Source organism: Thunnus albacares, chromosome 10 (assembly GCF_914725855.1).
Source record: "Thunnus albacares chromosome 10, fThuAlb1.1, whole genome shotgun sequence".
Classification (NCBI taxonomy): Eukaryota; Metazoa; Chordata; class Actinopteri; order Scombriformes; family Scombridae; genus Thunnus; species Thunnus albacares.
This window is the reverse complement of record NC_058115.1, coordinates 17,643,170-17,667,398: the sequence shown is the minus strand read 5'-3', so window position 1 is coordinate 17,667,398 and position 24,229 is coordinate 17,643,170. Positions and strand designations below refer to the sequence as shown.

Genomic DNA, 24,229 nt, shown 5'->3' with positions numbered 1-24,229 from the left:
AGGCAGACAGCTCACCAAGCAGGCATTAGTAGCCTCCACGGGGGGCCGTGGGACAGATAAGGTTGCTTGTGTGTTTGTGTGTCTGTGTGATGTATTCACACTGTTCTTGGCCCCAGGGCAAATGGTGGAGGCAGCCAGCTCACCAATCAGACTCAATCTTCATGGAGGCTGTGGGAGTAGTGTGTGTGTGTGTGTGTGTGTGTGTGTGTGTGTGTAGTGATCAACCTGCTGAATGTGGGAGGTTCTTGGTGCCCCTTCCACAATATTTATCAAGTATCCAGATTGACACCGAGGACACATTCAGTGTGTTCGTGCATACCTGTGTGCGTGTTTTGAATCACTTCTGATTAGAGATTTATGTGCATTACATAACCACCGTGTGATGCTTCAGTGAAAAGAAACATGCATATGTATGTATCAACATACACAGGCATACACATCTCCACTCCCAGATCCCCTCCCTTATATCCTCTCACTAGCCTGCTGTGTCAAAGTGAATCACGGGCACGCTGGCATTTGAACTGGTGTAAACACAGCCTGTTCAAAGGAGCTGTCTTGATCCTATAAAAATAAACGCATTGATGACTCCGTCCATAACCCCAACTCACACACACAAACACATTCACACACAGAGCTGAGTGTGTGTTTCTGCCCACGGTACATCAAGGTTGAGAGGAGAGAGAACTCCAGAAGCTGGCCTCGGAGACTCGGTCGAGTGTCAGGAGTGTTTTGACACATTGATCACTCCCTCTTTGAATGAACTTTCTCAAAGTTTCTCTAAATGTCCTCATCTTAAAGTTTTTTTCCTCTCCTTCTCAGATAGCCTCGGTTATCTCGGGAAGGCATTTTCATTTAATACAAATACTAGACAAATAAATGTGAAACACAGCTTTTATTTCAGTCGAATAGCTACATGATAAAACATCCTGAGCAACAGTTGGTCGAGTAATCGAAATCTGAATGTAGGCTAGTTATCCACATTCTTCATATCCAAGCTATTAAATGCTCGGTAAGTTTGTGTAAAAGTGCATGAATCAGACAAAACGTGGGTGTCATTTGGGACAGTAAAGGTCTGAGAAGACTTTGTTAATGAGATAATGAATCATTTGATATTTAGTTGCAGTGTCAGAGGAGAATCTTTTGTTTGTAAAGTTCATATTTGTAATCAATTAAAAATATACGCCCCGCTAGATTTTTAAAAGGTCTTAAAATCTTGGTGTTTTATTTCAGCTATGATCGTTTCTAGTGTGTGAGTAGTCAACGCAGGGTCATATTTCAGTGTTGGAGGGCTTTATTGGCGTTCTCCTTTTAGTCTGGTTTAGGCAAAAAATTGAAATCTGAAACCCCATTTATCTTCAGTTTTAAAAACACGTAAGAGAAAGCTAAACTGTGAGATGGCAATATGTGTACTGAATGATCAGAAGTAGACACTGAGAAGGGGAGAAAAAGTGAGAAAAGTTGTGTAATAACGGACTTTGTGGCCAAAAGTATGTGGACACAACCATCACATTCATATGTGGTAAGTCAGTTTCACAATCAAATCACACGTCGCACATTTGCTTCAAATGGCTTTATAGTCTGTACAACATACAGCACCCTCTGTCATTAGACTCTTTATATTAGACAAGGAAAAACTCAACAATGAAACCCTTTAATAGAGAGAAGACTTGACTTATTTGCAGCCATAAGCTTCTACTGTTCTGGGAGAGTTTTCCACCAGATTTTGGTGCCTGGCTGCGGGGACTTGCTCTCATTCAGCCACAAGAGCGTTAATGAGGTCAGGATGAAGATAATGATGTTGGGTGATGAGGTTGAGACCAGTCAAATTATTCCACAAAAAGCGCAGAAAATCATCTCTTTATGGACCTCACTTCATGCACTGGGGGCATTGTCATGTTGAACAAGAAAAGGACTTAAACAAATAGTTGTCTGAATATTATTGTGTGCTGTAGAATTGGTAACCCTCAGCATACACGCCCATAAATAACATAATCACAGGTACTAGTAACAATAATCTGCACAAAAAGACAAAAAAACACCTTCGTACATTCCAAATTCTTCTTTTATTCAACATGGACAAGAGTATATAGCATTAAGATTTACTTTAACTGGATCTACTGTGGGAGAATGTGGTTGTACTGGGCAGCTTCCAGGTATAGATGTGCATAACTATGTGAGTATATGGATGTTCTTTCAAAAGAAAGCATTTCTCTGAATTAAAGGTAGATAAATGTTGTGGCCCAGACTATGAAAAGACTGAAGTGCAAGTCAAAGTACACAAAAAATACAAAAATCCATACAAATATGTGGGAAGGGGTGTCCACATACTTTTGTCCATGTAATGTAATTCATGTTTTTTGCTTTACCAGTCACTGTTCATCAGTCTTGGGAAGTTTGTTACCCTCAATTTTGGGTGGCAATCCAAAAAAACCTAAGCATCATAAGCACAGTGAATGAACCGCAGCCTTTTGAGTCATTCTTTCACTTTAGAGATAATTTGCTTTCCTACCAGCCACCTGCAGCAGAAGGAAAACAGCACATTAACTCTGACAATTTGAGGCCGCTACAATTTTTTTCCTGTTGCTCCAATCAAACAGACACAAGTTAGTTTGCATATTTTTGAGTGAGCCTGTCAAATCTGTGTGTCATACAGACATCCTCAGTCCCGGCAACAGATTCAGTCCAGTGAAAAACACATAACACATAACAAATCACCTCATTAACAGACAGGCTTATTTTATCCTCATCTCCTCTCGCCTTCGCTCCTATTTCTGTCATATATTTGTTTATGTAAGTATGTATTTTTAAATCTCTGAGATACTGGAGTTGTGATCACCGATGACGCAGATGCAAGGGAAGAACTGTCACCATGCACACACACATACACACACACACACACACACATATATATGCACACACACACACATTTGATGTGACAGACTTTGTGGAGTTGCAACAAGTTTCTCTGGGTGCACTGTGTTGTCACACAGCAGGTGTACAGAGAACTGGAGACAGTTGTCCCTGTTATTTCAGGTTTAAAACCCTGCCAGAGCTTTTTTTTCTTCTCCCAGACGATCCTGCCTCATGTGAAACCTCTCCACCACTTCCAGCGACAACATGGCAACTCCTACCCAGACTGCCAAGAGTCTCACTGGAGACGACAGACTGTCCTCTGAGGCTGCTGTGAATCTGGCAGGTTTGGACTCTGCCCATCAAATCAAAGCTTTTCCTCGACAAGGAGTCAGTCCAGCTACAAGTTAAAGCCTTTAATCAGTTGTCTTTTGTTTGGATAAAATACAATTCTTCACTTTATCTGTCCAGCTGTAGAGCTCCAGTTAGATACTGTCTTCCCACAGGGATTGTTTCCTAACTGTCACTCTGTTGTCAAGGTGAAATAAACCTGATTTATTTGTTCAGTCCCCCAAACCCTATCAGTCTCATTGAGAGTGGTCTTGGTCCCTCGACTGCCAGACATTTGGGAGTACTATTTGATTCAGATTTAATCTTTGAACCACAGATCACAAAAAGGTTGTCCAGTCCTGCTTCCTTCAAATAAGATTCATGTTGTTATTTTCTATAGACTTGACTACTGGTTTTAACAGACAACACATCTCCCCAATCCTGGCTTCTCTTCACTGGCTCCCTGTTCGATTCAGAATTGATTTTACTGATCACTTTTAATGCATGTCTGGTTCTGGCTCTAAGCTACCTAACAGATATATTGACCCCTTGCGAATCAGTTTGCAGATCCTCAGGTGGGGCCCTTCTGGCTGTTCCAAAGTTGAGTCTTAAATCTAAAGGTGACTGTGCTTTTGCCATCAAGGCCCCTCGGCTTTGGAACGACCTGCCTGAGGAGATAAGGCTCACAGAATCAGAGACTTCTTTTAAATCACTTTGTAAAACCCATTTTATAGACTTGCTTTATGTGATGTTGTCTTTTTATTGCTTTTATTCTTTTTATTTGTATTTATTCATATTTACATTTTTGTAATGTTTTTTATTGTTTTTTATTTCTTTTACCGTCTATCCTTCATCATCCTTCTGTCTTCTCTCTACTGTATTTTTGCGTCTTTTGTCTCCTTGTCTTACCTTAACTTTGCTTTAGCTTGGTCTTATTGTTTGGCTTTCTGTTGTCATATCGTCTTCTGAGTATCCTGCTTTTGCTTTCTGTCAAAGCACTTCATAAACTCTATTTTTAAAGCTGTTATATAAATAAGGTTATTATGATTATGATTATGATTATGATTATGATTATGATTATGATTATGATTGTGATGATGATGATGATGATTATTTAGTTTTTTCAGACCTCAGAAAGCTCCCTCCAGAGCCACAAAGGACATCTTGTTATTCTTACAAGACACTCCTAAGTGTCAAGTGTCAGTTCTGTTCCTCCTACAAGTGAACACAAAACATTTTTCTATTTTAAAATGTGGAGGACATAAATTACGAGCATGTCATATAAATTTTAGAACTTGATGAAAAGTAACTTTTTGTTGTAACCCAAAAACACAACTTACAAAAAATTGCAATTTAATTGCTGTAATAAATATTTTTAAAAATCATACTATTGGAATTAGTCTTTCCTCTCTGCTGGCTGTTGCATTAAATGGACGGTTTAGAAAAAGTACTCAGAAAACATGGTTTAGCTTTCAAATATCACTTGTTTATTTATTATAGTTGAATGCTTGTATGTCAGAGTGTAAAACATACAGCATAGTCTTTACAAATCTCAACTTACTAAATAACAATTGCATTTTCTATACCAGCTGTAATTCACAGTTGCCTAAATAGTTGAAAACTGACACATTTTGTGGGCAAAAGTAAAAAAAAAGTAAGCAATACTTTGCTGCGCTAACAGGCTCATATCAAAAGATATATTTCAGAATTTGCATATTTATAGTTACAATACAACAACATTACCACAAGGCAAATCTTGGCACTTTAGAAAAATACACCGTCTACCTGAAACATAAACTTACTGGTAAAAAACTGTAGGTGACATATTTCCCTTTATAATCCTTTATGACATTATTATGGTACATTTCCACTGGAAGTCTGAATCCTTCATGACCCCAAATTCTGCTACTCACATACACACCTGAGACTTCATATGTTGGATGCAACTAAAGCATGAAGTGAGCTCATTACTGTTGGTCAATATTTGGCAGAGAGGTCGCTAACAGGGTCACTGTGAGGCCAGCAGATGGCAGAGCTGTGCTGCCTGCTCTACTTTCCTCACAGAGCGCTGACACTGAACTGCACTGATGAATCTGAATGAACTGACATCATGTTGGTGAGCAAATAGGACCTTTGTTCTAACAGTAAAGCTTCACTGGATTGTCAAAGAACGAGTCGTCTTTTTTCACCTGCAAATCACTGATACTCTTAATTAAAACAACACAGATTGATATTTGTGATTCTGGCTTCTAAATATCTCTAATGCTGTCACTACACTCAGCATCCTACTGTCCTATACTATCATTTTAAGATTAAAAAATTTAGATAGAGGTCCACACTGATATAAACCATGTTTTCAGCTTTGCTCATTAAAGTGCGTTATCACCTGGCACTCTGAAGCTACCACAGCTATGGTGCTGCTGGTAGCTGGTAAAACACATAGCATACAAAAACACAAAGATGCATGTTAAATTATGGGATTAAATAAAAAAAAGCAACATAGGACACATCACAGTTATGGAAACATAAAGAATCAGAGCAGCCAATATGTGTAATTTTACCAAAAATGGCAAATAAAACAACAGATAAAACTTAAACTTGTTAAAGCTCGGTTAAAAATCCCATCAGCACTGCGTGTTTGATACTTTAGAAATCAGCTGAAAGTGTTAAACGGTTTGATTCATGCATCAGATCACTTTAAAAAATCAAATGTGTGTATAAAAATAAAATGATGCATCCTGAAAATTTGACAACAGCTGGAGTTTATGCTCATTGTCAGCCGCAGCAGGCTGCACATCAGGACCCGTATTTATCAAACTTTTAAGCTCTAAAGAACCAACTTAAGAGTAAAAACACTTTTGGCTGAATATGAGCAATAAGATGCATTTATCAAGTGACTTACTCGTACTTACAGCAAAGTGTAAAAGTTTTAAGGACAACTGATCAACTGTAAGTGATCACATGAAAGAATGGACTGACCCTACATCTGGCATATTCTTAATATTAAAAAAATCTGCACTGTTGTGTGTTCTTCTGCAAGAACATATAAATTAAGTTTTTAAAAAGTTCATTTTATTTGTGTGGAATCTTTAAATCTCTGGGTATAACACACATGTGCAATCAATAACTATATAATATATTTATAGTGTGTAAATAGATAAATCAAGTCAAGTCCCTTTTATGTATATAACACATTTAAAAACAACAGGAGGTGACCCAAAGTGCTTTCTAGTCGAGAATAATATCACATGGACTTGGAGGAGGACTTTGTGCCAGAAGTGATTCAGTTTCGGGAATTTGTACCAATGAGGTGAACACACGTCAGTGTGTCAATAAAATCAGACAAAGGAGAGTCCTTTTTTTGCAGTCCATCTGAGAGTGATCGGATATCCTCTTAGAGGTTAGTAATGTTTCATTTTTTGCTTTTAGGCAGTCCTCACAGGATATAATAACATTAAATCAGTTGATCGATGTTCACAAAAACACCGGTAACACTGGTGTATTTTGATTTACATGACATCAGCCGGAGCTTAAATGTTGTCTATGCGTCTAGAGATAAATCATATAATAAGGATTATTTAGTTCCAAGCATAGACAGTGACAATGCTTAAACAGTGATTGCAAATAAATCAATTCCAGATGTATACTTGTTGTTTGTTTGCACCCCTGGTAAATGTTAAACTTTGAAAAAAGAAGAAGTGGTTTAACATTCGCTCAAATGTTCAAATACAAATAATATACTAAAAAAACAACTCTATTCTTACTAATACTGCTTCAGTAATGTATAATTTCATCAATAAGACAGAAAACAGAGGAGCGCTCAGCTCTTTTTCTGTACTGCAGTCATTTACAATCTGCTCTAGAGGTTTGAAGAAGTTTTATAGTTTTTATTCCTAAGTTTTGTGAGTAAGAGTAAAAGAAAATCATTTTTTCTTTTATCCTTCACTTAAGTCCAAAATTTTACATTTGGTAGTTTGATAATTACGGGCCCAGAAGCTAGTCATTTATATGGAAACATTCAAACTGTGAACATGCTCAGAGAAGAGTGTGGCAAATGTACTATGACTGTACCCGAAACAACACTTGACTGTGATGTGAAAGTAACTGGAAAGCGCTTGATGTTTCTCCATAAATGGAGAAACTACATGTGGCAACACAGCCACACAAGCACTATCAATCAGATAAACTGAAGAAGTACCAGTGTCACTGGTGATATTAAGGACATTTTAAGTGTGAATCTCATTTCACAGACTTTAAGAGGAGGCAGCGATGCTCTTGGCTCGCTGTGAGGCAAGACTTCGACAGTGCAGGTAGACATAGAGTGGATTGATGAAGGCCAGCAGGCTGAGCAGTGTCAGAGCAATATTCACCTGCAGATGCATGAGGAGAGAGAGAGAGAGATGGAGAGTTTGTGATTATAGAGATGTAGGTAAAGGAGGTAAAGAGCAAAATGTGGTTAAAAAAAGTTAAAATCACTAACTAGAGCAGAAAGACACTGAGTAGAGTTATGTGTCGGAGACTTGCTGTTGCATCAATCATGTAATGTACTCACATATAAAGGATCTCCATTCAGAGGTCCTTTCACCAGGGCGAAGCACGGATATTGCAGCACTGAAAACACTGCAGACAGAGCCATGACCGCGCCGTAAACCTTCCCAAAGTGACATGATGGGAAACTACACACACACACACACACACACATGCAATGACAACAACGCAAGGGGAAGGAAGTGGTGAAAAAGGACGTGAGCAGATTCACATACTGTACTTTCCAGAATTGTTTTAGTTTAGCTGTAAAAAATACCTTTAAAATAAAACTAGCAAGCATAAATTTTATTTAATTCAAGTCAACTGAATCAGCTGAATTCGCACTTCACTCTTCGTCCTCTCACTTTGAACACACACGTACCCACATGGTAACACTTTACTTTAAGTCCCCTTATGTGGTATTTATAAGCACTAAATAAACATTTAATAAATGGTTTATAACTCACTCTAATGTAGTTATAAGCAGATATAAGGACATTTTAGGTGCTTATTAAGGTATTTTTCAACAATTATGTATTCTCTAATGACAATTTTATATCATCACAACTACATTAAACTTATATTACCATTAATAATCTGTTTATACATCAGCCTCCACTTATGTAAGCCCACAGGGGGAGTTATAGTCAATGACAAATACATTAATAAACACTTACTTCTACTCACAGCAACATTATAGTGTGTTATAAACCATTTATTTAATATTGGTATACTGCTTATAAATGCTAAATACAGGTACTTAAAGTAAAACATTACTGCACACTTTTGCTGTAAATAGAAGAATGATCATTGACATAGGCTGCTTAAATATAATCACCTGATTGTGGGGACTGTATGATGATAAGTTTATTTTTAAAAAGACAAAAAGTAGAGCAGCAAAACCATAACTTTGCATGGGATGCATTTGCTCCACTTGCTCCATTGCTCAGGTGCCTATGTGTGACTGTTTGTGGATGCATGTGAGTGTATGTATGTCTCTATGTGCCGCCCCTCTCGGGTACATACTGTCTGACTTTGGTCTGCGAGTATACTCACGCAACGCTGATGAAGGCTGCGTTGCCACCATAGAGGAAGGAGCGGTTGACCACCTGCAGGATGAAGGTGAGGTACTGCACCGGCAGGTACGGGGTGGCGGCACAAACTGAGAACAGCACGCACTGCAGCGTCGTCAGGAAGAGAGAAAGCACCGAGGCCCGCAGGTCTGCCTCCTGTTCAGTCTCTCCTACACACACACACACACACACATACACACACGTACAAAATGAAAGCACACACCTGTAGAGCAGAGCTAAAGCATCTGTTTTCTGAATGCTTTTACTCCAACTTAACACTGCACCACATTTTATTTACACAACTTCTGCAAGAACAGTTTCAGTTCTTGCAGAAGAGTTTCAGTTCTTGCAGAAATGCAATTAATTGGTATTTATTAGTTATTAATGCTTTATAGATTAGTAATAAACCATCAGTGAGTAAAAATTTGGTGTGTTTACTGTGAGTAATCCTTATTGGCTGATGTATATTCCTCCCCATCTGAAAATGTGATGTCTTGTCATGAGTTTCTCACTTTTAGCCATCAGGTCTGCAATTATAAAAGTTGGTAAATCATTGATAAAGGGGTTTTCCCTTTAATCAGTCACCAAGTCTGGTGTTATAAATATTAATAAGGTCTTAATAAATGTATTTTGGTTCAGATGCTCTGCTTGCATAAGTTAGTCATATGGTCCATTTGGAGGAGCATCCATGAAATGAAAAACTAGCTAGAAACAAGGAGGAGGATAAACAAAAGCCAGGGAGATTTTTTCACAACTTACAAACGGTTTATTATAGATTGAAAACCATTACTAAAGTTACAACTAAAAAACTTTTATAAAGCATGAGCTAAGGGGTACCAACATTTGCATTTCATAAGTTCATCATTATAACATTTTTTAATTTGACCTTTAACCTTAAAGAGGAACATGCTTCTGTACTGCTGTTTTACCAGTTCTATTAGTAATAAGACTTTTGTAACTCATTTTTATTTTGTATTTTGACATGAAAGAGCCCACTGACAAATTATGGTTTATCTGCACACAAGCGTGTGCTCTGGTTCAGTCTTTATTAGTGTGGTACCTGCAGCGCGAGGTTTGCCCTTGTGTCTGTCCATGATGAGGCCGTTCCACGGAGCACACAGCACGCCACACAGCTGAGTGATAGCAAAAGCATTGGTGTACTGGCTCACTGCAGAGACACACAGGCAAAGATGATTTATTTTTATAGAGGCATTTATACAAAGAGACAGTGTTAGAAACATGTTATGTATACAAATACAAATTTAAACACCATCTTTTCAAATTATTTTCCACTTTACTATGTTAGTTCTCAAGTCAGTAGAATCTATTTTTATAAAATTATGACACAAAAATCAACAACCGTGCACAAACAGGCACATTAGTGTGCAGTTCAGTCTTCCAATGCAATATCAATATTAAAGTTGTGCTGAAGGCTAAATGTTGGTAAATATTCAGGGAACTCGCCTTGCTGAGGGAGAATGATAAAAATTTTATGAAATAAGGAAGGTTTGCACATAGTTCCACTGTTGTTTAGACAGTGATGTGATGTTAATGTTGGTGTGTGTTTACCCAGTGAGGGCTCTCCCTCTGTCAGCCGCTGCAGCATGGGGTTGAGGGTGCCGATGAACAGGTAATGTCTGAGCTGCATCACCGACAACCAGGACAGATGCACCAAGAATAACCTGGACAGCAAACACTCACGGAAACTCTTAACTGAGAGAGACGAGGGGGAAACACAGATATGAAAAGAGCAAAAAAGGACAAAGGGGCAGCAAGAAGTGGAAGAAAAAGGGAGAGTGGAGAGACAAGATATAAAATAAACTTATTTCAGTGATATTGTGTTTATATCTGTACCATGTTAAACTGCACACATTTGCACAAACCTTCTTTTACAGGGGCGCCCTTGTCGAGTGGCATTTCCTCTGTCTCTCTATCTGCGTTGCCATTCGCCACTGTCTGCTCTGAACTCTTTGATTTACCACAGGTTATCCTGACAAAGGTCAAAGGTCACAATAGGGTCAATCACAGACTGTGGGCATAGTGGAAGTTCTTTAATAATTATTTAGTTTATAATTGAGATTTTAGAGTCCAAACACACTATAATCAACAGGACATGAAAGATATTTTCAAAGAGTGTCGGGATCATCAAGAAAAATGACTTTTACATGTTGGTTTGCCTCTAAGTGATTCAAGTGAATTAATTTATCATGAACACTTTTTTCCACAACATTTTAAACACACTGATTTATGTAGACGAGGAAAACTTGGTGCTTCCATTTTTATGGATTTTCACTGAGAAATATTTTTTTATAGGAGCACATTGGTTTAAACCGATTTCATCTGCACAAAACTTGTTTTTTTGCTGCACACAGTTACACTGACTACACTTGTCTGTTCTGTAAACTGTACTGTTCACCAGTATGTTTACAGTAAACAGGTTATCCAGCAAAGAGCCCGGATCATAAACTCTTCTGAGACAGAGTCCCTCTAAGTTAGAAAAAACAAGAAATTATTTGACTACACTGAAAATTATATTTTTAAAATCGTATTTTTGCTTGGATATTTGTATTATTGATGGTATTATTTACTTTTCACTGATCTTTTCATATAAGAAAACATTAAAAAAATATGTATTCAATAGTAAAAAGGAGATAATGAGTCCTATTTTTGCTTGATGCATCCTTCAAGAATGTATGTGAGATGTCTGTGTGCCTGGTTTGGGATTCGTACCCGTATGTGTAACCTTCAGGCAGCGGGTAGGGGATGATCCCTCTGGGCAGCAGGAAGAAAGTCCTGAGCAGGTGAATGATGCTGCAGGCAGACAGAAACAGGAAAGAGGCGCAGAGAGAGACGCCAGACTCATATAACAACTGCAGGAGGAGACATGAAGAAGAAGGTGGAGATCATCATCAGTACATGAGGTGGTACTTAAATATAAATGACAGCAGTGAATGAAACCTTCACTCTGTTTCTCACCTTGATGACCAGGAAGAGTGCTGAGGAAGAGTCAAAGGCCCCATTGTAGAGAGTGATGATGGTGGAGCGATGAGTGCCGAACAGATTCCCCACCTGCGGGAGGAAAATAGAAATTGATTACAAGTGATGAATGTTGCATCTATGTGTCTGTTTTCTGTCATTCAATAATAATATTAATAAAATGTATTTATGTAGACTGTTTTTTTCCAGTGTGTTTTTAAGCAGAGTAAAGTATCAAGAGTGCTGAGTTGAACTTCCTGGTTGGATATCAGGTTGTGGTTTGGAGCCACAGCTAAACCACTCAAACATAGCAAACATCCCCAACAGGGTTTTGTGTTTTCTCTCCATAAGATCATGAGCTCGGTGTGAGAAAAGCCCTGCAGTCAAGGGAAGTTCCCACATCGCAGTGACACTCTGTCTTTTGTCTGTGTTCCAGTTTAGTGATGACTTGAGGGCAGACCTCAATATTTTTATCTGGCAAACACTAAGATCATAAAGTCAAAGCTCCGTGGCTTCCAAAAAAGTTGTAACAACTGTGTTTGTCGGAGAACTTTCCTTTTCCTGATACTCACTCACTGAGCATGTACGCAGGCATCGAGTACTAGCCCATACAAACATTCAGGATATGACCTAATTAAAACTAATGTGACAGAAGCCTATGGGTGTTCTTTGCACAGCTGGAAATTATACAATATTTAACAATCATACAGTCAAACTTCGTAACTGCTTTGCAGGCATTTCCTAATTGCAACATCAGCATTCTAGTCATACTGAGTTGAGACATAAAATTACCCAATAAACTGGTTGTATTACATAAGTCATCTTAAAGCTAAAAATACAGAATATTTTTCCGGTTCAAGCATCTCCAATTTGAGGATTTGCTGCCTTCTCTTTTACATGCACACCACTATCCTGGTTATAATCAGGTTTTTGGAATATCCCATTTGTGTGATGCACATGTAGATGTCGTTTACTGGTTTTAGAAACCTGGATACGCTATACGGATTACTCCAGTAGAAACCAGGACACTGTGGCATTTAAACACCTGATCCACGTTTCTGAACATTCTCTGTTGGTAGAAAAATGAGCGGCTGAAATGTTGAGAAATGAAGACACAACTGGACACAGATGATCAAAAACCTGGATACTGTCCACTGATGTAAAGAGGAAAGTGAATAACCAGATTTCATGTCTGTCATATCCTGAATAAGAACAAAACCAGGATGTCACTCAAGTGCACGTAAACACACTCATTATACATTGAATATTTGGGGGTTTCGGACTGTTGCTTGGCCAAAACAAATTGAAAAACAATTTGAATATAATTTTTTGGCCTTTGGGAAACTGTGATGCAGATTTCCCACAATAGAAAATAACGCGCAGATTAACTGATCATGAAAACAATCACCTCAGTCTGAATAACCACCTCCGTACCTGCATGTTTGTGATCAGGAACAAGATGCCTCCCACGGCCAGGACGGAGAGAGCTGGATAGAGCAGGACGGACAGAGCTGATGGAAAAAATGAGAAAAATGAGAAAAATGAGGATGCACACCTGGTAGCTGTAACATCTCAGTCCTTACATGCCAATATTTCTTTAGACATGAAGGACCTGAAAGAGCACAAAACAAGCAAAGAGAGAAAACATTTTCACCTGGGGATGAGAAGGCCACCATCAAGGTACCCATGGTGTAAAGAAATCTGGTGGAAAAAAAGAAATTTCATCAATCATAATGACTTTTTTTGGTACATTGAGGCCTTCACAGTACCAAACATAAAGCTGATAGTGATGATGCTGGCTTTAAAGGACTAGATTTTTAAAAAGAACAATTAGTTTAAGGTAGGAAAATAGGCCTTAAGATGAATAACAATCAACAAATTGTCACCATTTCATAAAAAAGGTGACATTTGATAAAATGATATCATAGTAAACATACATTCACATGCAGGCTCTGTGTTTCTGTCATGTTTGGAGAACTTTTGCCCGACTTTAATAACCTTCTCTCGGCTCCATCTCATCTCATCTGATCCTCTTGTCCAACTATTTGAATTCCTTTGCCCTTTATTTTCCCTCCACCCTCTTTTAGTGGAAACATATGGATGTCCTCAGTGCCAGTTTGTTATTGAAGATTTAGATATATCTGGAGCAAAACACTGGGCAATTATGTGTGTGAGCGTCTGTGTGTTTATGTTATGTGATAGATGTGAATTCTGAGGCGGTAGGAAGGCGTTACTTAAAAGCCAAATTTCCTTCTGCTGTTTCTTCACCCTCTGTTGATTAATGCTCCTGACCCCTCTATTTCTTAACTGTTCTCTCTTTTCCTCTTTTCAGTTTTAATTTTTGTAAGGATCTGATATTTCAATGCCCTTAACTGCTTTTTTTTCTTTACTGCTCCCTTTTCTCATAAAACATTTCTCTACATTCTGCTTTGCTTACAGTGTCAGACGGCTTTGGCATGTACAGTATGTACGCTGCATCTCCATTTGTGTGACTGCAGTCTGGAAACTTCAGCTACTTTACGAAACATCCTTTCTTAAGAGGGCTGCTTTGACCTCTTTCCCTCTTGTTTTTTACTGTCCTACAGTTCGTGTCCCTTTTGATTCACAAGAGCATGAACAGCATATTTATCCACACACACATACTACCATTTCACATAAACACAAAATAAAACTATACAATTTCCTTGGCTCTCTGTATGTGCAGAGTAAACAGCCGTTGTTGTAAGAAAACAGATTTGGGAAACCCTCAGAGGGAAATACCAGAGACAGACTGAAAAACATTGCCTGCCTCTTTGCAAAGTAGCGTTAGCTTAGCCACCACAGGCAGTCGAGAGTCACAGCCATGCAGGGAAGGAGTGAAGAGGACAGAAGCCCGTCTGTCTTTACTGAGAATGTGTTTGGTTTGGTAGAACAGCAGGCTGCTGCAGCCTGTGACTCTTTGTTGTTTTATTGCTGCAGCATCAAAAAATTAAAGTACTGGCTGAGAAACCTGAATGATCAAAGTGTTGCCAGCACAAATAATTCAAACAGGGGTTGCTATGTTTTCTTTTCTTGCTTTTTTCTATTAATTTGTTCTAAATCTTATTAATGCATAAAGTACTTTGAGGTAATCTGTGTATTATTCGTGTTATATGTCAGTAGTTGGTGTGTAAAAACAAGACACTACCAGTTCCAGGTTGGAAGTGAACTTCACTGATGTAAAATGTCAATGTTTGTGATTTTCTTCCTAACAGGCTGGTGGGCTTACTGGGTAACTCTGTTTTTGACAAGAAATGACATTGGAGTTTATCTAAATTCTGTGACAATTTTACTTAAATTAAGGTGTTTTTAAGGTGGACTCACATTCCATAGAGCCGAGCCACTGTGGTGCCAAACCGGTCAAAGAGGAAACCATTCTGCAGCGTGAGGAAATTATTCATGAAGGAGGCGATGGTGAAGATGAGAGAGAACTGTTCATCCTGTCCGCTGCAATCTATCAGAAAGAAACAGATGTGGTCAAAGAGACGACAGTTGAGTTGAGTTGAACTGTGTTTTGCAGCACATCCTTTGTTGATCATTTCTACAGATATTCAGAGTTCAAAGTACTAGAGGTGAGGACACTTAACTGACCTAAGACCGTGTTGTTGACTTGTGTCGTGTTGACTTGTGTGGTGTTGACGCACAGAGAGTGGAAGTATCCCTCCGACTTGAGGACAAAAACAAGAGAAGCCCATCCAAACACGGCCCCGGAGAAACACAGGCTCTCCACCAGACCTGTAGCGAAGGTGAGGCTGCGCTGCACCAGAAAGCGCTTCTCACAATCTGGCATTGTCCCCCAGCACTCTCACACACACACACACACAAACACACACACACACAAGCAGAAAGTCCACAGACAGATCCACAGGCAAACAGCTGGCTTTCCTCACGTTACCTGCCAAAAATACGAGAACACAAAAAGGACATTTCATCATATTTTCTCAGATATTTGGAGAAAAAAAAGTGCTGACATTACCCCATTCTGCACCCCTACAGCAACGATATGACATAAATGTCCTGCATGACATGTTCAAAAACATTTGGATAGAAAATCTTGCACAAGTTGCACAAGCAAAACAATCGCTCACATCTGGAAACAAACTGTGTTGCTTGAATCCCCATGCCACTAGGTCAATTCTCTTCCAAAAAGAGATTGCATAAACACTGACGCAGAATGATATAAATCCTTCTTGTGATACTGGTAAGTCATAGTCATAAAACTGTCTTAACTCCCACTTTTACAACAGAAAGACATTTAAATATGCAAATATAGATTGCAAACAAAGTACCTTTCTCTTGAATCCACAAAGAGGAGATATCCTGGAAGACAAAAACACTTTTGTTAAGTTGCAGTTTTCTCCGGTTTTAAAAAAGAATGTGACTCAGACTTTCTCTGTAGTACTCTTCAGCCTCTGTGGGTCTCCCCAGAAACCAGACCTCTATGTTCTTGCCCCACTCTCTTCCTTTATGTACTCAGCTCCTTCCTCTTCCTCACCAGTTCCCTCCCTCTCCTCCCCTCCCCTTTGTCATATTCTCTCTCTCAGTCACTCTCTCTACTGCCCTGAAGAGAAAACTCCTCTCCTCAGTTGCAGAAAATAACCAGTCCTGCATTCCCAGGAAGCCAAACATCTGCACCAGTGAAGAAGTTAGACATTCTCCAAATGTAGATGCTGCCAGTGCAAAACTGGTTCAGCCAAAAGTTCATGTGACTCGCACAAGAAGACAACATGGTGAGTGCTGTGTGGAAACTGGCCCTCTGTGTCATAACTGGGTGCATATGAACAAAGCATCCTTGATAGACCTTATCAATCTTCAACAGGTTGAGTGAGAAATGATGCTTCAGTAACACATGACTTGTTGCCACGATGCTGCAGGCTTCCCCCAAAGGAAAACCTCACGACTTTTCTGTATCTCTCGAGAAGTAAATCATACATTTTACAAATGGAAGACACAAAGGGGAAAGTTTAAAAGGAGATACAGTACAGAAGTTAAACCTCATCTGAACCTTTCAGTTGTGTTGGAAGTTATCAGATTTGGAAATTACCAAACCATATGAGTTCAGTCGATATTCAACCTGAGAGTGAACACACCTGATGGTATATTTTATTGGATTACAGCATCTGTCCAATTATTCTGATGGTATATGTTTTTGTTTGTGGAACCATGAGACAATCATAGTCAGAATTTGTCCAGCTGCTTATGATATTATAATGCAGGGACACCTTTTATATTCAGTGAAATTTGACTTTTTTTTAGGTGGTCTGCATGATTCATGCATGTGAGCTGTAATGAAACTCCTGCCAATGTCACTTGAGCTGTTTGATGACACTTTGTATGTCAAAGTCAACATACCAGTCATTGTTAGAAGCACATTGTGTGCGAAAAAGGTGGTTAAATGTCCTCTGTGACTCCGGAGGAGCGGCATCACTTGAATCATCTTGGCATGAGTTTGTCGACTATATATGTAGACAAAAAGCCTGCATTGCAAACACGGAGGGAAAAACAGGTTTATAAGTCAATATAAGTCAAATTGCATTATGGGGAGGGCAGGATCAAGGGATTTTGGAGTTTGGCCCACTTCAGAGAGTAAAAGTCTGAATATCTGATGCATCAATTCCGACCAAGTCCCCTACTTCATGGAAGTGCAAAGCTAAATTGTTGGATGCTAAATTACCCATTTAATAAACTGTAAATGAAATACCAACTTAGTTCATTTCTTAGTTTTTTGTGATTACAGTGGAAGTGTCATTTCAAATATTCATGAAATATTCAAATATCTTCATGAAATGTATTTGATTACATCTGTATGTATAAACTGAGGGTGTGTTCTTAAGGAGAGACAAGACAAAAAGAGAGAAGAGTGAGGAGAATCAGATCAGAGTCGAGGTTCAGCAAGTGCTATTTGATTTGATTTTATGATTTCTATTTGTTTACATATGCACATGCAAAAGATACAAATTAATATATACTGTACGTAAACAACAGAAAATGTGATGGAGAGGTACAAAAAACCCTCTGAGGGACTTGATCAGGACACTTTCCAGTGCGTACCTTACTCTGTTAGAATGGAGAAAAAAAGCAGATATCCATATAATCACAAAGTAAGTACACAAAGTAATGAAAATACAATTTGAATGACTAATTATTATTGGGCAGTTTACAAGGATAATCCATAAGGATAACAATGTGGTAAAAACAAACCTTTAACGGCTTTCTTAAATTGTGCAGGTGCTTAGTTCAAAATATGAGATGGCAGAACATCAATTAAACCAAACTGTAATTGAGATGTTCGGCAGACAGGAGGCCTGAGTTTATAGTCATTGGAGTAAAATAATTGTGAAATTGATGATTGTAGGAATACAGTTCATGAAATATGGGGGAAGGGTCCCATTCAAAGAACTGCATACAAATAAAGTGATCTGTAGTTGGTTGATTTGACGAACACTGAGGATGTCTGACTGGAAGAACAATAGTTGAGATGAATGAGTCTGATGTTTCTGAAGATGAAACATAGGGACAAAGTTAGAGGGATGAGTACTCCCCCAGACTGAGTTACAGTAATACATATATATATATATATATATATATATATATATATATATATATATATATATATATATATATATATATATATATATATATATATGATAGTGGTATATCATATATATATATATATGATAGTGGTGATAGTGGCAAAGCATTTACAGTGCATGAGGTCTTGTGAGTCGTGCTATAATTAAAGTAAAGACTTCCAGCAGTGACCAACAGTGACCTTCCCCTTCGACCGGGAGCAACCTGCTGGATTACACTGACAGAAAAGAGATGTTTGAACATTATGCTAAGTATCTGGTTCTAATGATGAAGATTATGTATCAGCATGTGCTCTGATTGCTCATCTGCCATCGCAACTGTCACATAGCAACAAACCTCTATATGCAAATTGATGCATTATTTTGTTCTGACTTGATCCCCTTTGTAGTAATGTCACTGCAGCCAATTTGTATCCCTCTTCACCAATGAAATAAGCCAAAGAAACATACAAACAAAAAAAACTGAAATCAGCCATTGTCTTATCCTCCTTTACAGACTGGTCATCATTTTCTGGCTGAATACCAAAGAGAACATGTTTTCATAATACTGAGAGATAATTTGGTACAGTTAAATCAATCACTTATCTTAATGAATTCTTGATTTAATACTTTAGCTATTACATTGGGGTCTTTATGTGAATAAAAAACAGTTGTGTCATCAGCAAATGATACTTACGACAGTTTGTTAGAAACATTACATAAATCATACTTTTAACCACTAAGCTTGCTGTCAGCATCTTTACTTTAACCCACACATGAGTTACCACCATGATCAATAACCAACATCATGACAGTGACTTCAGAGGACCAACATCAGCAGAACAAATCATTAACAACACAAAATCAATCACGGAGTGTCAGACATGTTATCAAGCTCCAGTCCATTCTCCAAATCCCTGAATTATCCAACTCTGCCATCTAGACAACATTAAGACTCCAGAGAATATAATCCATTATTGTAACTTTTTGGAAGATAAGACAATGGCTGATTTCATTTTTTTTTTCTTTTGTTTGTTTGTTTCTTTGGCTTATTTCATTGGTGAAGTGGGATACAAATTGGCTGCAGTGACATTACTACAAAGGGGATCAAGTCAGAACAAAATAATGCATCAATTTGCATATAGAGGTTTGTTGCTATGTGACAGTTGCGATGGCAGATGAGCAATCAGAGCACATGCTGATACATAATCTTCATCATTAGAACCAGATACTTAGCATAATGTTCAAACATCTCTTTTCTGTCAGTGTAATCCAGCAGGTTGCTCCCGGTCGAAGGGGAAGGTCACTGTTGGTCACTGCTGGAAGTCTTTACTTTAATTATAGCACGACTCACAAGACCTCATGTACTGTAAACGCTTTGCCACTATCACCACCTGATCACAAGACACAGCTCTCTTAACACACACAGTAGCACGCAAAGAAGCTGGGACGCACTTCCTAAAAGCAACGGCTGAGTCTTTACCCAAAACATCACTCACCCAGCTTACTGCTGTGTGTGTGAGTGTGTGTGTGTGTGTGTGTGTGTGTGTGTGTGTAAACAAAGCCTAGAGATACTAACTACAAAGAAGGTAAACAAAGGTCTTAAGGCTACATGATTTCTCTCTATTTACAATACAGACTCACTATAGTTTAAAGGACAATGCTGGCATTATTTCATCTCCTCACTAATGCCAACAAATCCCGAGAAGACCAAAATTAAGAATGGATTTATCCTAATTGCATGTATTGTGTGTGCAGCCACAGCATGATAAAGCTTATACTGTACTCCTCTGTGCCACTAACCTCCATTAATGTCATAAAACATATATACATACATGTTTTTTTGCGTGTTTTAATTGCATCTGTTAAATTTTGTTTCCACATTGCAAACCAATTTCTTTATTTTTAAAAAGTTAATCTAGCAAGCAAGTAAGTGAGTAAAAATGTTTTTGTCAAGTGCTTTTTCCAAGATCAAGAATGACTTGAATGAACAAGATTGTGATATGGTCAAAGAGGCGAGAACAGGAAAAGAAGTGGACCTTCAGCGGAAATTGTTTTGTACAGTTTATTATTCTTAGCTCCTTTTATTTTCTCTGAATACTCCGGCTCACAGTACGATGAGTCCAACAAATCAGCTGCGTATTCAAACTTGTCAGAATGACCAGAGTCTGGCACAGACACTGTAAATTTATCAATGATTGTAAGTCCAAAGTATCTTATGATGAGTGGCAAAAGAAAATAGGAGAGTAATGTAAACACGTGCTCTGGTCAAAGGGCTGTTAGAGGGTTACGACTTGGTTTTTAGGGTAAAGCTTAGAGTTTAACTTGCAAGAGGGCCCCAGGTCAATAATGAGCTGTTGGGCCCCTGTTAACCAAATGTTCCTCCACATCTCTGTGCAGTGTGAACAGTATTCCTCTGATGGAATAACACACAGCTCCAGGTTTGGTAATATGCACTAATAAAGCACAATATCGCCTGAAGTAATTAAGGTATAAAAGCTTGATTTTCACACAAGAAAGCTCTTAAAGAAAGGGGGCCTCAAGATCAGCAGGACCCACCTTATCATGTCAGCATAAAGTTACTGTTGATCACATAAACACAAACTAGTTTGTACACAGTGACCCTGGTTTCGTAATCCAGCCTTGGGTTTAGGTTACGATTAGGGTAGCCATGTAGTTGTGATGGTAAGGGTTAGTGTATGCATCTGCGGTCGAACACACACTCTGAAATCGTGCCAACGTTAGCAACTTCTGAGACAGATGTTGTCACCATGTTTCCACCACTTCTTCTTTCTAAAGTATATGAGAAAAGTAAAAATAAAATGCCCCACATGATTCATAGAATAACCAGTTGACACAATCCCAAAAATCGATAAATGTGATATCATATCCTGCTCTGTCTCGAGTTTCTCAATGACAATGTAGTACATTGCACTGTATAATAACACTGTACATTTCATATGCTATGTGGGCTTCTTCATGTCCCCCTCATGGACAAATAACATTTTTTGATCGAACAGAATTGTATAAACTTATAAAATGCATTGAACTGAATGAGACTGGACTCAGTTTGATTGAATTACCCACGTTGAATCTATACCTCCACTAGCAGAGTATGAAGAAATCAATGTCTCTCCGCCCTCCGATGGGGTTAAACACACATCTGAAATGACGACCTGGTTAATGTTTAAAAGTTCAAGAGCAACGCATTTCAACCCTAGAAAAATACTAAACCCCTGTCAATTAAAGTCGATTCATTGACGATAGTCACATACAGTGTGTGCATCATGCATAGCATAGCAGGGGGGTGACACATTTTCTGTTTCTGAGGGAGAATTAACTTAACTAAAGACCATGCAACAAACAGTGACTGAATGTTGGAATGATCTTGATTCGTCAAACTGGTAAAAAAACCTCTCGGAAAAATGCAAGAAGTGAAACTGGCAACAGTCCAGGCCTGGCAGAATATCACCATAGAGGAAACGAGTGTCTGCTGATGACTATGAGTCATACAGCAGTGGATTTGCATCCAGTAATTTAACTTTATTTTAATTTGTGTAATGGAAAATGAGCTCCTTATCTGGTAATACTTAGGTATATACGTGAAGTGGACGATTTCCATTTGAAAGATGATTGTGCACTCTCATATCTGTTGATGTTCTGTACCTTAATGTGGTGAGCCGAACATTTAATTTTGTTCTTTGATGTTTGCTGGCGAGTATCAGCAGGGTGCTGCAAAAAGGTAATGAGTCGGGATGCAGCCGCAGTGTGTGTAACAGACAGATCACAGAGTGTTTAGAGTGCTCCGTGACAGGCGTGGCTACCACTATTAGTACAACTGTTTGTCTGTGTTCGGGGCTCTTTGTCTAACATAGACACTGAGTCTGTGTGCATACGTGTGTGATCCCAGAATAAACTCTGAAAGACAATCTCTCTCTTTGTGAAATCCACTTTTTTGTTCAATACATTTCCCCTATGTAGGAATGTGTCCACTCAAATAGTATTATGTCTCTAAGGGGAATTATGGATTATTACTGTGCAAAATCAAATATTAAATTATTCATCCAGCGACATAACTTATATTGGAGTATGTATAATAATAGGGAAATAGTCCTCCTTGTTGGCCACACAAAAGTCAATTAGAATTATTATTGATATTAATCTTAATTATGATTTTGCAAGGGTATAGGTATTTTAAGGTTAAGGGACAAGCACAAGATTTGTTACATTTGTTACTGATACTACAGCTTCCAGTACTAAATACTACAGTACAACATTTTACAAACACCACGCCAATTTCTCAAACTTTTCTGACCTGTGACCTTCTTTTGGGTTCCTGCAATGATGTAAAGACATGATTATCATGCTCATTCTGTTTTGGGGAGGAAGCTCCAAAAGGATTATATAGACATTATTACATATTTCAAATGGATTATTTTTATTCCAAATACAGTATACAGATCAGGTGAACTTGTGTGGCATCCAAACTAGGACTGCAACTAACATTTATTTCCATTATCAATTATTTTCTCGATTAAACGTTTGGTCTATAAAATGTCAGAAAACAGTATAAAATGTTGATCACTGTTTCCTAAAGCCCACGGTAAAATCCTCAAATGTCTTGTTTCATCCCAGCCAACAGTCATCAATCCAAAGATATTCAGTTTACTATCAAAGAAGACTAAAGAAACCAAAAAATATTAATTTGTATTATACTGTATTCACTTTAAAGGGTGGAACCAGATCATTTTGGCCTTTTTTACTTAAAAAATGACTAAAAACTAATAATTTATTATCAAAATAGTTGAAGATTCATTTTCTGTTGATCAATAAATTGACTAATCATTGCTGCTCTAATCCAAACGTCAAGGATGAGCACCTTCAAACTGCACACAGCCCTTTATGGCACCCAGATGCAAATCTTTGCTTTGTAGGGAAGCCATACAGCATGCTTTTTTATAATGTATTTATTACCAGGATGTGGTTTAACATTGCTGAACAGCCCAGTCATTCTCTCTTTCTAAGCACACAAGCTCATACATAATAGTAAGACTACACACAATTAAGATACAGTTTATATAAGGACTGGCCAAGCTCCAGTCCATGCTACATGATCTTTAAGTTCAGCACAGCAAACATTGACAGCAGATGCATGACTTAGATATGCTTAAAAGTGTCTGAATGACACAGATAAAATCAATGTATTAAAACTCAGGACTACAACTCCCTTCCGCTGACTTCACGCTGCAAAAAACACTGTCATTAAGTGTCTGCTCAACCCTGTGCTCAGCGCTGACTGCTGGTCTGTGGTTGCTGCCCACACTGAGATGCATTTATTAGCCGTGTAGAAAATAAGCTGTGACTTAAGTGTCGCGCAGAGGATAAGGATTTCTCCCGGAAAAGAGAGCTTCTGATCTATTTCAATGTATAGCTGTGTGATGTCTGGTGCCTTTTCATGGCAGGATGTAAACTTACGTGATGTTATGGCCTCCTACCGTGATCCTATTGTCCATACCATCCACATATTGTCTGAACCATAGGATGTGATGACCCACATGCTGCGGCCGCTGTTGACAGGCTGGGCGGGGTGGACAGCTTTTTTCTTTTTTTCGTTTTCTGATAAACTACATTAGTCTGTACTGCTGCTCTGCACCCATCTCTGGTCTTCCTCCAGGTCCAAATGCCCTCCTGCACAGTCTCTGAAAACATTAAATTACCTCTTTTGCAAAGTAATAGAAAAGGGCCACTGCCTGGAGTTCTTGTTGTTAAACTGAATATAAGATTTTAAAACAGGGCTGCAGTATTAAAAGGTTTTGAAAATGTGTTAGTCTTCCAATATAATTAAATTAAATCCATTTTGAGATTACCCAATGACATCACCACTCT

At 38.4% G+C, this 24,229-nt stretch overlaps 1 protein-coding gene across 2 annotated transcripts; it reads right to left on the bottom strand.

Moving 5' to 3' along the window:
- Positions 1-6,808: 6,808 nt before the first annotated feature.
- On the bottom strand, positions 6,809-24,181 carry slc43a3b (solute carrier family 43 member 3b). 2 transcript variants are annotated; one of them, XM_044364180.1, is made up of 14 exons: positions 23,819-24,181; positions 16,064-16,094; positions 15,366-15,669; positions 15,099-15,228; positions 13,411-13,457; positions 13,191-13,267; positions 11,757-11,849; positions 11,511-11,650; positions 10,664-10,770; positions 10,350-10,493; positions 9,841-9,948; positions 8,764-8,950; positions 7,733-7,856; positions 6,809-7,550 (listed from the first exon to the last, which is right to left on the bottom strand). In XM_044364180.1, the coding sequence occupies exons 3-14, from the start codon at positions 15,562-15,564 to the stop codon at positions 7,434-7,436; spliced, it is 1,473 nt and encodes a 490-aa protein (XP_044220115.1). In that variant the 5' UTR covers positions 15,565-15,669; positions 16,064-16,094; positions 23,819-24,181; the 3' UTR covers positions 6,809-7,433. The 2 variants fall into 2 exon arrangements, with proteins under 2 accessions (XP_044220115.1, XP_044220116.1); XM_044364181.1 differs by lacking the exon at positions 23,819-24,181 and adding an exon at positions 17,127-18,300.
- Between the last annotated feature and the right edge of the window lie 48 nt (positions 24,182-24,229).

What these genes read in the sequence shown, in the direction of transcription:
- slc43a3b (XM_044364180.1), bottom strand. Translation starts at nt 15,564, where the DNA reads ATGCCAGATTGTGAGAAGCGCTTTCTGGTGCAGCGCAGCCTCACCTTC. An exon ending in CCTGAAGGTTACACATACGG is followed by an intron (nt 10,771 to 11,510) that starts GTACGAATCCCA and finishes GACCTTTGTCAG; the next exon opens with GATAACCTGTGGTAAATCAA. An exon ending in GGGCGCCCCTGTAAAAGAAG is followed by an intron (nt 10,494 to 10,663) that starts GTTTGTGCAAAT and finishes CGTCTCTCTCAG; the next exon opens with TTAAGAGTTTCCGTGAGTGT.